This window comes from Notothenia coriiceps, unplaced genomic scaffold (assembly GCF_000735185.1).
Source record: "Notothenia coriiceps isolate Sejong01 unplaced genomic scaffold, NC01 NC01_scaffold00031504, whole genome shotgun sequence".
Lineage (NCBI taxonomy): Eukaryota > Metazoa > Chordata > Actinopteri > Perciformes > Nototheniidae > Notothenia > Notothenia coriiceps.
In genome coordinates, this window is record NW_011364205.1 from 202,443 (window position 1) to 214,040 (window position 11,598).

The following is an 11,598-nucleotide window of genomic DNA, read 5'->3' on the forward strand; positions in this document are numbered from 1 at the left end:
TGCCTCCCCTGACCGCACGTCGCTGCTGGAAGGCCTGTATCGCAACACACATATGTGCTGAGTGTGTCCTCTTCTTCTACGTCTCTTTAATTTCACCTCCCCTTTAAGGATATAGGGATGTGATGTACACCAAATGTCTGGAATCTAGTTTTAGCCCTGCTGTTACGGCTGCTGCCTACCTGGTCGTCTGAGTGTTTTCAGCTGTGTGTGTTCTATGTAAATGAGCTGTGCGGTTGCCCTCCCGGCATTGGCTGCCATCTCCTGGTCCGCCCCTGAAGATTGCGATTGGAGCACACCGGGCCCGACGCACTCCAATCGCAGGGCACAGCCGGCGCACACCTGTTGGAGATGACTACAAAGCTTGGGGACAGTCATCATTCTGGAGGCTCTGTATGTGGCACGATGCCTCTCGCTACTTGCTCTTTGTTCTGGGGTTAAAACTTGTGTGATTAGTAGTGTCTAGAGTAGGTTAGTTAGAGTGTAGAGTAGCTTAGTGTTTAGAGTAGTTAGGATTCTGTGACGGTTGCCTTTAGTTTAGCTGTGTTTTTGTATAGATGCTTTGGTTAGTATACCACTTTTAAAGTGAGGTTTTGTTTCATTCTTTATTTAGTATTTATTTTCCCTGTATGTCTTTAGACTCACCTTTTAGAGTCCTCCCTTAGTTTGGTTGCCCATTTAAACTTGCGCCTTTGTGGCCTCTATTTGTTTGTTATTTGAACCGGTGTTTTTGGCTCTTTTGTTTGTTTCAGGCTGTTTGCCTGCCATTTTGTTCACCTGTTGTGCATTAAAACCACTTATAATTATACCAATACCAATCTGGTTGTGTTGCTTCCCTTTGATTCCCCTAGCTCAGAAGGGAACGTAATACCTGCTTATTACGTGGGACAACACTAGCAAAAAGGCTTTCAAGAACACTAGACCCTCACCACTTGATATTTGTGTGTGTGAGACTAGTAGCTGGGCCCCTCCTCATAAATCAGCAGACAAAAACAGCTCAGTTTAAGCAGAGCACGCCCCCACCCCTTGCTCAGTTTGCCGATTTATAGTATAGATTGAGCAGTGCGTCCATAGTTGTTATGACTTCTCATATGAATATAAATCAGTGGATTTCAGTCTCTGTAGCTGGAACTTAATGTCCTTTTCTACAATTATTATCAGAATAATACAACTGCAGTAAACGGGTTTAACCTGGAGGTGTCGCATGTGTAAATCAGTGCAAAACAAAACTTTCTCTCCTTATTTATCATCTTATTCAATCCACTTTCACGGCGGTAGAGACTCAGGATTGTGGGGGTTAATATGTGACAAACTATCATACCTTTTTAAAACACCACAGAAGACTATAATATGTTTGTAACAGCAATGCAGCAACAGGAACTTTTATAGCAGGTGCTAATGCATTTTGTCTCAACAGTATAATAAGTAGCCTATAGCTTACTAGTTACTACAGAAAGAGAATGAAAATGCAAAGTTTATTCCAAAAACAGTGACACCACAATCTAAACCATAGTCAGCTGTGGAATTAATAAAAACTGTTGCTTTGTGCACAAACGCTTGTTATGCATAAACATGCAAAAAGTATATTTAACTTGGCATACATCCTGCTAGCTGCAGCCCGAGATACCCAGCACGTGTCAGAACTTCAGAAATATGCGTTGGTCTCGCGACACTTTAACAAACAGTATCGATGCAGCTCGTGGGATAAACTGTTTCTGAGGCAGCTGTTTTGTAGTTTGTTGTCAGCAACGTAAGGCTAGTCCCCACAGACTCACATACGCAGAAATGTGTTAATAGTTATCTCAGGATTAACTGAATTATTTGATAAAAACCGTAGCCTTACTACAGGCTGATATTAGGAGTCGCTAAACATATCGTAGTAGCAGCCTGCATACTTTAAGGGAACATCGTTTTCCACAATAATAAACCTTCTCCAGCCCCTGTGTTTGTGCAGCATAGCTGGAGAATAATACAACACGATAATAGCAATGAATGTGGATATAAATGAACGTGAAATCAGTTCACGGTGGCTGAGAAAAACAACCGGTCTGGCAACTAGAAAACACTTCGGAATGAAGGAGGGGTCAGCGGGCCAGAGTTGAGCACCGCCCCGGGTTGAGTGGGTGAACCTTGTCACACATTTCACATGAATAAAATGCATTTCTCTGCCTCTCCGTGACACATGCCTCCTGCGTCGTGGTCTCTGCAAAAATGTACATTTGGTTCACCGTTTTAGCCGGACTGGCTCTTCTGTCCCTCTCCTTCATCAGGACACTTTTCCCGTACTTAGGCGATGACTGCGCGTACATCCTAAGGAGCATTAAACTCGGCATCAGGCTCACCAAGTACAAGAGAGGCAAACAGTTTTACAGCGTCTTGGACTGCTTTTTGGATGCAGTGAAGAGCCATCCGAATAAGATCTTTGTGCACTTTGAAGGGCGGGAGTATACGTATGGAGAGGTGGATAAACAGAGCAACAAGGTGGCCCGGGCTCTGCAGACTGAAGCCCGGCTGAAGGAGGGGGATGCGGTCGCCTTGTTTCTGGTCAACGAGCCCAGTTTCATTTGGACATGGCTCGGTTTGGCCAAGCTGGGCTGTCCGGCTGCTTTGCTCAACGTTCACATCAGATCAAAGTCTCTGCTGCACTGTTTCTCCTGCTGCGGGGCAAAAGTGATCATTGCTTCTGAAGGTGAGTTGCAGAAAGATGGTAAAAAAGTGTCAGGGGGGCGCATACAATGAGAGTGGGGGTCTTCGGGTTTTCCAGTTAATCTGTAAGCGTACACAGTAGTGCAAAGTACAAAGGCCAACAATGAGGTACAAGTAGTTTCAGTGTTTACATTTTGTGCAACTTCCAGTGTTGCCTTTACTCAAATATTGTGCTCCAATCATAGTTTGGAGATGATTGAACTAATATAGTACAGTACTTTGATTGTATGCTAATTCATTATACTACATGTTTAGTAGCAAAGTAGTACCATATGATAATTCCACATATTCTTTTTATTGATTGAATTACTGGAAAATGCTATGGGATATTCAGATTTGTGGATATAAGATTTTGGCCATATTTCCCAGCCCTACTTCATTACTGTATTTCCCTCTGACAGCTGTATTTACCTTGCAGGAAAGGATTTATTTTAGCCATGCAATTTACATACATTTGATAAGATAATAAGATGATCTTATCAACATATAGTGACCTTTAAGTTTTCTTCAACAGACAGCAGACTGCAAAGGTAGGTCCTTTGTTTTGAATTGAGCCTGAGAAACCAACCATTCCTACTTTGGGTTGTAACTTTATTAGAGAATGAAAAATAACATGAGTTGTGAGATTTTTTAATATCCTATGATTATTAATAAGTTACACACACTATGTACTGTATGCTTCTCCTTCCTGAACCTTTAACACACACACACACGCACACACACACACCCACACACGCACACGCACACACACACACAACTTTCTTAACATTACAAACTGGGCCCGCTGTTCTGTAGCGCTATTACGCCCTGTCATTTAATTATTGGGATTACTCACCGTTTTAGAACATTTTAAAACTTGTTTGCTACTGTGCTGCTACTTAAACCTAATCAACAGATCTGAGTTGATCTTCCTCTGCTGGATTACAACCCAAAGACACTTTGATTTGAATATTCTCATCAACAATGGCTACATATTGCATTTGTAGGTTTGTAAGGGTTCTAATCAGCCTTTATGAAGACCTTTTCCTACAGATTACAGGCTGTTAATGATCAATTTGTTTTAGTCTGCACTACCGGTGAGAAGTTAAAACAAATGAACAGGATAGAAACTGAAAGATGTGTTAACTGTTATCATATGAAAGGCCACATTTGATAATAATGAGTTGTATCACCTAGTCCTAATCTCCAACAGTAGTTTCACTTTCCCCCCCCCCACATGGTTTCAGTTACTTCACTCTACATTCAGTCCTGGATGCTGGGTTCATTCGAGGCACTCCGCTCTCCCACTTTAGAGCTAGAGTTCCCCCCAGGAGAAATACACACATTTAAGCTGAATATCCTGCACCAAGTGCTCATGTCCCAGTGGGATGTGAGGTAACCCGATCCAAGCCTACATGTGCTGCATTGCGTAACACAGCGCTCTGACATTGTTGTGCAGAACTTGAATGCCTCTCTGTGTTTCAGAGCTGCAGGGCGCTGTGGAGGAGGTTCTACCGACGCTGACGGAGCAAGGCATCAGTGTGTTCCTGCTGTCAGAGGCCTGCAGCACCCCGGGAATCAAGTCTTTGTCTGACAAGATCTCCCATGCCTCGGATCAGCCAATGTCCCGGGACCTCCGGGCCAACGTCACCATCAGGAGCACTGCTCTGTACATCTACACATCGGGCACCACAGGTACACCAGGAACTCCTCTGAAACACCGGTAGCTAAAACTGATGCACTTTTATATCCTGCAAGTAATCCTGAAGAGGCCCGATAATGCTTTTGGGGGTTTTTCCTTTTCCTGAGGGTTCCTTTCAGAGAGAGTTTCCCTTTCACACACTCCCCCCTCCCTGCCTGAATTCCTCCAATGGACTCCTTTGTTTACTTCCGTGACATAGTGTCAACAAGAGCCCTATCTGCTCTGATTGGTTAGCCGGCCGTGTCTGTTGTTATAAGAGATGTGTCAGAAATGTCTGGCCCCTTAGCTTATCACTTACAATGTGTTGGAACGCTAGCCAATAGAATTGAGAGTGTTCCATAGTGATGTCACTATGTTACGGTGTTTAAAAAAGGAGTCCAATGGGGGCATTTCAGGCAGGGTGGGGAGTGTCAGGAAGAGAAACTCCCTCTCTGGGAATTTAAGCTTCTGCAGACCAATTACACGAACAAAAAACTTATGTAACACACAAAAGGAAATGGAAAACCCGTTCCTTTTTAAAATGTATTGTACTAGCTGTGCCTGTTTTATGTAAGAACCTGAGATGACTGTATTCTTTGACTTCTGAAGGTTTGCCAAAAGCAGCCGTTGTCACCCATGAGAGGGTTTGGGCCGCCTCCTTTATCCAGGCAGTGTGTGGCATCACATCAGAGGACATCTTCTACATCAACCTGCCGCTCTACCACAGCGCAGGCTTCCTCATCGGGATGGTGGGAGCCATCGAGAGAGGTAATATAATCCTCCTAAAACTGAAAAGCACTCGCAGACAAGTGTTGGCCATTTAAGAAGCCGATATATATATATATATACTTGTATTTATGTATTGGCAGGTATAACTATTGTTCTGAAGAGGAAGTTCTCTGCCTCTCAGTTCTGGGACGACTGCAGGAAGTACAATGTGACCGTGATTCAGTACATCGGGGAAACAATGCGCTACCTCTGCAACACACCCAGGGTAAAAGTGACCTCAAACGGCTTGTTCAATTGTTAAAGTATACATTTGATGGAAATGATGAAGCTTTTTATGTCCCTGTTTGACTCAAATCTTACTTTTTGCAGAAAGACAATGAGAGGAACCACGGAGTGAAGCTCGCCATCGGCAACGGAGCCCGCACTGATATTTGGACAGAGTTTCTGGATCGCTTCGGGGAGATTAAAGTCAGAGAGTTGTACGCTGCCACCGAGGGAAACATCGGCTTCATTAACTACACGTCCAAGATCGGAGCCGTGGGGCGGGTCAATTTCGTCCACAGGGTACGTAGAGGAATATGTTTGCAGCAATGTTTTAGTAAAGACTGAAACATCTTAATAACTATGAGATTATTTGTCATGAAAACTTGTGCAGACATTCTTGCTTTCCAACAGAGTAATCCTAATAAGACTGCTTATTTATCCCCTGTTTTTTCCTTAATCGCTAGCACCATTTCCTGAACTCAAATAGTTGGTTTGAAGTGTTCTTTGGATAAGGATAAGCCTACATCTAGACACTTAAAATCACATGAAAGCTCCAGGGGCATATATTTTTTATATGGCATTAGTCATGTTAGACCTATAAACATTGTTTATACTCTAGTAACTGTTGAAAAGAGAGTGCCTTGGACTTTTTTGTGATTTGCATGATATGTTTTATGTTGGTCATTCTTTAACTTTTTCCATTGTGCCACCATCAGTTTGTTATACATTTTCAGATTCCAAATAACCTCAATATTAATGTTGGTACCATCAGCCGAAAGCTTTGTTATTAGTTCTACCTAGCAAATGTTAGCATGCTATCACACTAAACTAAGATGTTGAACATGATTAACATTATACCTCCTTAGTATCAGCATGTTAGCATTTAGCTGAAATCCCCACTGTCTAAGTACATCATCACAGAGATGCTAGCGTGGCTGTTAAAGTTGTCCGACACAATACAACTCTTAATGAATAACTTTTTCTCTCGTGTAGTATTTCTTCCCGTACACTTTGATCAAGTTTGACACTGAGAAGGAGGAACCTGTGAGGAACTCTGAGGGTCTGTGTATCGAGGCAATCGCAGGTGAGACACATTCACAGTTGGAAAAACGTATCTATATTCTTATTGCACTTTCTTTGACATAAGACCAGCAGTTCCTCATCGTTGACTTAAAACCACAAACTATTTCCCAATTAGTCGAATAAAATCAAGCAAATTTACAACAATATATATATATTTTTTTTCTTTTGATTAAGCAAAAAGTAGCTCAATAGTAGGTCAATAGCGTGACCTTGAGTCTCAGGGAAACTGTGATTGACATTTTGAATGCATCTTGTTGTCAGGTGAGACGGGGCTCATGGTGGGGAGGATCACTCAGAGGTCTCCCTTCATTGGATACGCTGGTAACCGTCAGCAGACAGAGAAGAAGAGGCTGCGTGACGTGAGGAAAAAAGGCGACCTTTACTTCAACACCGGAGATTTACTCCGGTTTGATGAGATGAACTTTGTTTACTTTATGGATCGAGTGGGTGACACTTTCAGGCAAGTAGCAACTCACTTTGTGTTGATGTGTTATTTTTTTGTCTCTGAATAGTATGTTTTATTTTAAATGTTTCAGCATGGATACATCAGATCTAAACAGCTCTGTGTGGAGATACCCTTCATTTTTTGGGATGATGCCTCGAAGCTGCATACAATTTAAAGAGTCAATTAATTTTCTTTCTTCACATTTATAATACTGGCTGAATTGGAGGGTTGCAGTTAAATAATTTCTAACTTTGGACCTGCCCCTAGCAACTGTTTGCTCCCAGCCCCTGCAGTCAATGTGTTGATGTATCCCAGGGCTAGATACTTAACCCCGTGTTTCTCCCGATGGCATCGCCAACGGTGTGTATTCACACTCTGTTAGCTTCCTTGAGCAAGTGGCACATTGCTCTGTGAGAATGAGGTGTTAATGGGTGAATGATGACTTTTAAATGTAGAGCGCTTTGAGGGGTCGTAAAGACTGGACATAGTGGAATCTACCATTTACCTCCCATTTATTCATCATAAGCTTTATTTACATTAATTTCCACACAAATCCAGATACTGCATCTTCTTAGTTTTAAGGCATTTGCACCAGCCTAAAAGGAACTTATGTTGGGGGTCTAAAGCCACTGATCTCATGTCTATCTCTTTCTCGTGAACGAAATATCTTGGAAACACCTGGACGGAATTTCCTCAAATTTCGCACAAACATCCACCCGGACTCTAGCGATAAAGAAGGATTAGGGGGTCAAAGGTCACTGTGACCTCACAAAACACGTTATTGGCAATAACTGAATAATTGATATGCCAAGTTTGACAATTTGATGCAACTGTAAACTGCAGCTTGAGTTGTGAGTCAGCAATTCCAGTTTCTTAAAGTCTGGTGCTAGCCAGGTCAAATAATTTGGGATAACATGTTGCACAAGTGTCCCTTATTTTAATTCATGATGGTTGATGTTGTTGCAGATGGAAGGGAGAAAACGTTGCCACATCAGAGGTTGCAGATATTCTCACATTGGCTAACAGCATTTTGGAGGCAAATGTCTACGGTGTTAAAGTTGAAGGTAAAAACCCTTAACGAAACCACATTTTACAGATTGTAGTGTAGACCACGAGGATAAATGCTGTATTCCCCTTGTTGCTTTTTCATATTTTCTGGATGTATTTAATTAAATTGTGTGTTAAGGTCACGAGGGGCGGATCGGCATGGCAGCTGTCACTCTGAAAGAAAAAGACTTTGATTGTTCGCACGCCTACAAGCAGGTCGTCAACTACCTCCCCGCGTACGCAAGACCTCGATTCATCAGGATTCAGGTAAATACATATATGTATATGCTTTTCTGACTTTTCCCATGCACCTTCTGTCTTGTGAGGTCAAACATGATCTAACCTGGTTTTAATTTGACCTCTTTTGTTTGTTTCTGAACCTCTCTGTTCAGATCAGGTCGTCCTTTTAAACTCAGATATCTGGTTTAGTAAGATTTAAAGACTTGTACAATCAATAGTATTTGGCATCACCTCTTATCCAGCAAACAAGCTCTACTTGTTGGAGGTCGTTGTGGCTGTACTCTGTAAGGAGAACTACAGACACTACTCAGGTCTGAACGAATGCCCTCAACTCCTCTGCGTTCTTTGGTAGAAATAAAATCCTTTTTATTCACAGATATTTCTCCCAAAAGGGGCTGGAACTGATCATCAGTCAAAAATATAAAACAGTATAAGACAAGGCTCTTAGTAGTGAAGTTAGATATAAAACATTATTGAGTTTTCAAGTATGTCGTTGACCTTGGAAATAATACTTTAAAAATAACAATAATATTAATCGAAAAGTATTATGTCTACATCAATGAAATTATACGTGACCATCAGGTTAGTGCATTATATTATGCAGCAATATATGTAGCTTTTTGTATGAAAGCCATTTGAAACATCACTGTTATTTACTTACATTTTTTATTTAAGAAACTCTGACTTCATTGTTACACCACATCTGATACCTAACCTACACCCATGTTGCAACTGAGAGTCAGGATGCCTGATGTTACCGATAACAGATCTGCTATCAGTGCTCTTGTTTTCCCAAATTTAAAATATGTACACTTCACTGCGAGGAACTGGCTGGATGTTATAGCTTAACACGAGACTTCTGTGGTGTCACAAATAGAGTCAGCTGCCTGCATGTGTGAGGTGTGAAATGTGGATCTGTGACTCCTGGCTGTTACCCGATACTCTCATTATGCGTCCCTCGAATGTCATTCAGCGTTTCGTTGTTTGCTTTCAAATATAAGAGAAAACTATTTTTAAAGATCCCCCTATGTGTCTTGTAGCCCTGCCTGGAGATGACGGGGACGTTCAAGATGAAGAAAGTGAAGTTGGTGGAGGAGGGATTTGACCCGGCTCACATCGAAGATCCTCTGTACTTTTTAGATCCGGAGAAGAAGTCGTACGTTCCCCTGACGGAGGAAATCTACAGAGCGATCGGTGCAAGGGAAATCAAACTCTAACCTCATCAGTCACTGTTGAACAAGACGGTTGTTTACAAAGATGCGACATTTCATTCATGGAGCTTGTTTTTAACAATGAACTAATCTCAGGAACGGACGGACTATGAAGCGTTACGTCATGTTTCAATAACCTAATTTTACTAACATATTTTTTAATTCCTCAAGTTGACCTCAGCTCTAAATCTCAAGAATATGAAAGTCATTTACACTAACTTGTTGTCTCTTTTTTGATTTAAATACCCCTTTTAGATCAAATATGTCTACCTCCCGAATATAGAAAATTGTGCAAATCACCATTAAATCCTTCTGTTGACCCGGAAAGGTCTTTAAGCTGTTTTAAATTAAACATGTGAACGTTTTTTTCTTACTTCCCCTCACAAGGTAAACTTCCTTTTCAGCAGTTTCTTACCCAAGCTTTACAATGTGAAAAACAAATGCTGCCCATATCTTTTCTGCGGTTTGTTTGATATATATTTTGTCCGGCGAGACATTCATCCACAGTCATATGAGAGCTGGATTGTAAAGAAATTGCAATTCCTGGACCAACTCTTCCCATCCACAAAGCGTACGAAACAGGCGAAAACATGGAGTATCTTCAGATACATGTTTACTTGAATATATTATATATTATAAGCAATCCTACACTTGGACACTCAGGCCAAAAGGAGCGACTCAATGTAGGCTTGCGAGTGGGAAACATCCAAGATTTTGAGGGAAGAAGCCTTTATGACTTTCCATATTTAACGCGTCCACTCCCGACTTTGAGAGAGCAGAGGAGCGTCGACCGTTAAGAGTCTCTCTCATCACCTCCACAGCGTAAGACTCCTCTGTTTCTGTCACTGTCGAAGAACCACAACTAAACCTCATTGGCAGAAAATGTGAATATCCAGGGTTTCAAGTATAGATATGGCAGGTTAGGGCCCTAAATATTATAATAGTGCATGTGGTAATTACCTGAAAATCAGCTTAACAAATGTGTGTGAAATGATTATATTCTTGTACATTTTATAAATTAAACAAATAAGAAAAAGTGTAAAATTGTTATTTCAAGTACTTATATAGATATGTTAAATATTAGATGGGGTCAAAGATAATAGGAGGAATAAGAGATGTTATGTTGAGTTGACATGGCTTTCGTGCATGTCCACAGTGTGTGTGAATTTGGTCCATAATGTTGACAGTATGTGAGGTACAGCTATGTCTTACAAGCTACTTTTAATAATTAAACTCTGCTTGTCTTTTTCCCCTTTTTTATGATTGTTTAGATAAATAGTAGCTCTTGAAATTATCTTTTCAATACCAACTAAGCAACATTGTTTATCAGTGAACCTTTGCACTGATCTCCTGTTCACTCTTTTATCAGCTTGTGAGCATGAACATCGCACACTGTCAGACTTCAGTTTTATGATGTATTGTAAGAGGGAGTGTTTTGGTTTTAGTTTATTATTCTGCCTCTAAATCCTCTGTTAATCTAGAAGCCTTTGTAACACATTTAAAGACAGTAACTTGGGGTGGGGGTGATTGACTTTTGACACTGATACTCAGACATTGTCACAAGCTTAGTCACGTGACCAACATGTTGAAATTTTGGACCTCATTTCTTTTATCTGAAGTGGAACTTTACTCCCCCCCCCATTACTCAGTAAATACAAATTGAAGCCAATTTGTCAACTGCAGCACTGATGTGGAAACCTGAAATGACTTTTCACCGAATTAGGAGACATCTTGTAACTAGTTATTTTTTATTTTTTCATATTCTTAGAATTGGAGGTAATGTCATTTTAACTTCCTTTTTTGTTGAAACACCATAACTGAAGACTGCTTTTAGCCAGATTTATGGCTAATTTATGATTTATACATTTAGTTGCCAGCGTACCTAGCTAATGCAGTCTAATACGCCTGCAATAAATCCCACGTTCAGGAAAGTTATAAAGCTTTAACTGTAGGGTCATTTTGGAGGCTGGAGTCTGTGATGCAGTTGGATTGTATTGTGTGATGTTTCTATTATTTTGTCCTCCTTTTTTACATGCCAGGTGGAAGGTTAAATAACAAATACCTCTCAGTATAACACTGATAGAGTTCAACAGCAGCTTAAAAAATACCATCAACACTTCTCTGAGACAAAAACACTTTCATGAAGGTAACATTTACTGTAAGACTGTTATAGAAGAGTGCATTAGCTAGCAACTGAGAGCATGTTTTCAAAAACA

General features: G+C 40.9%; 1 protein-coding gene across 1 annotated transcript; it reads left to right on the top strand.

Moving 5' to 3' along the window:
- Positions 1 to 2,129: 2,129 nt before the first annotated feature.
- slc27a2 (solute carrier family 27 member 2) lies at positions 2,130 to 10,631 on the top strand. Its single transcript, XM_010788043.1, has 10 exons — positions 2,130 to 2,686; positions 4,168 to 4,377; positions 4,973 to 5,131; positions 5,233 to 5,357; positions 5,462 to 5,656; positions 6,350 to 6,440; positions 6,701 to 6,899; positions 7,851 to 7,948; positions 8,071 to 8,198; positions 9,212 to 10,631. Exons 1-10 carry the CDS (start codon positions 2,209 to 2,211, stop codon positions 9,386 to 9,388), a joined length of 1,860 nt encoding a protein of 619 aa, XP_010786345.1. The 5' UTR covers positions 2,130 to 2,208; the 3' UTR covers positions 9,389 to 10,631.
- The last annotated feature ends 967 nt before the right edge of the window (positions 10,632 to 11,598 follow it).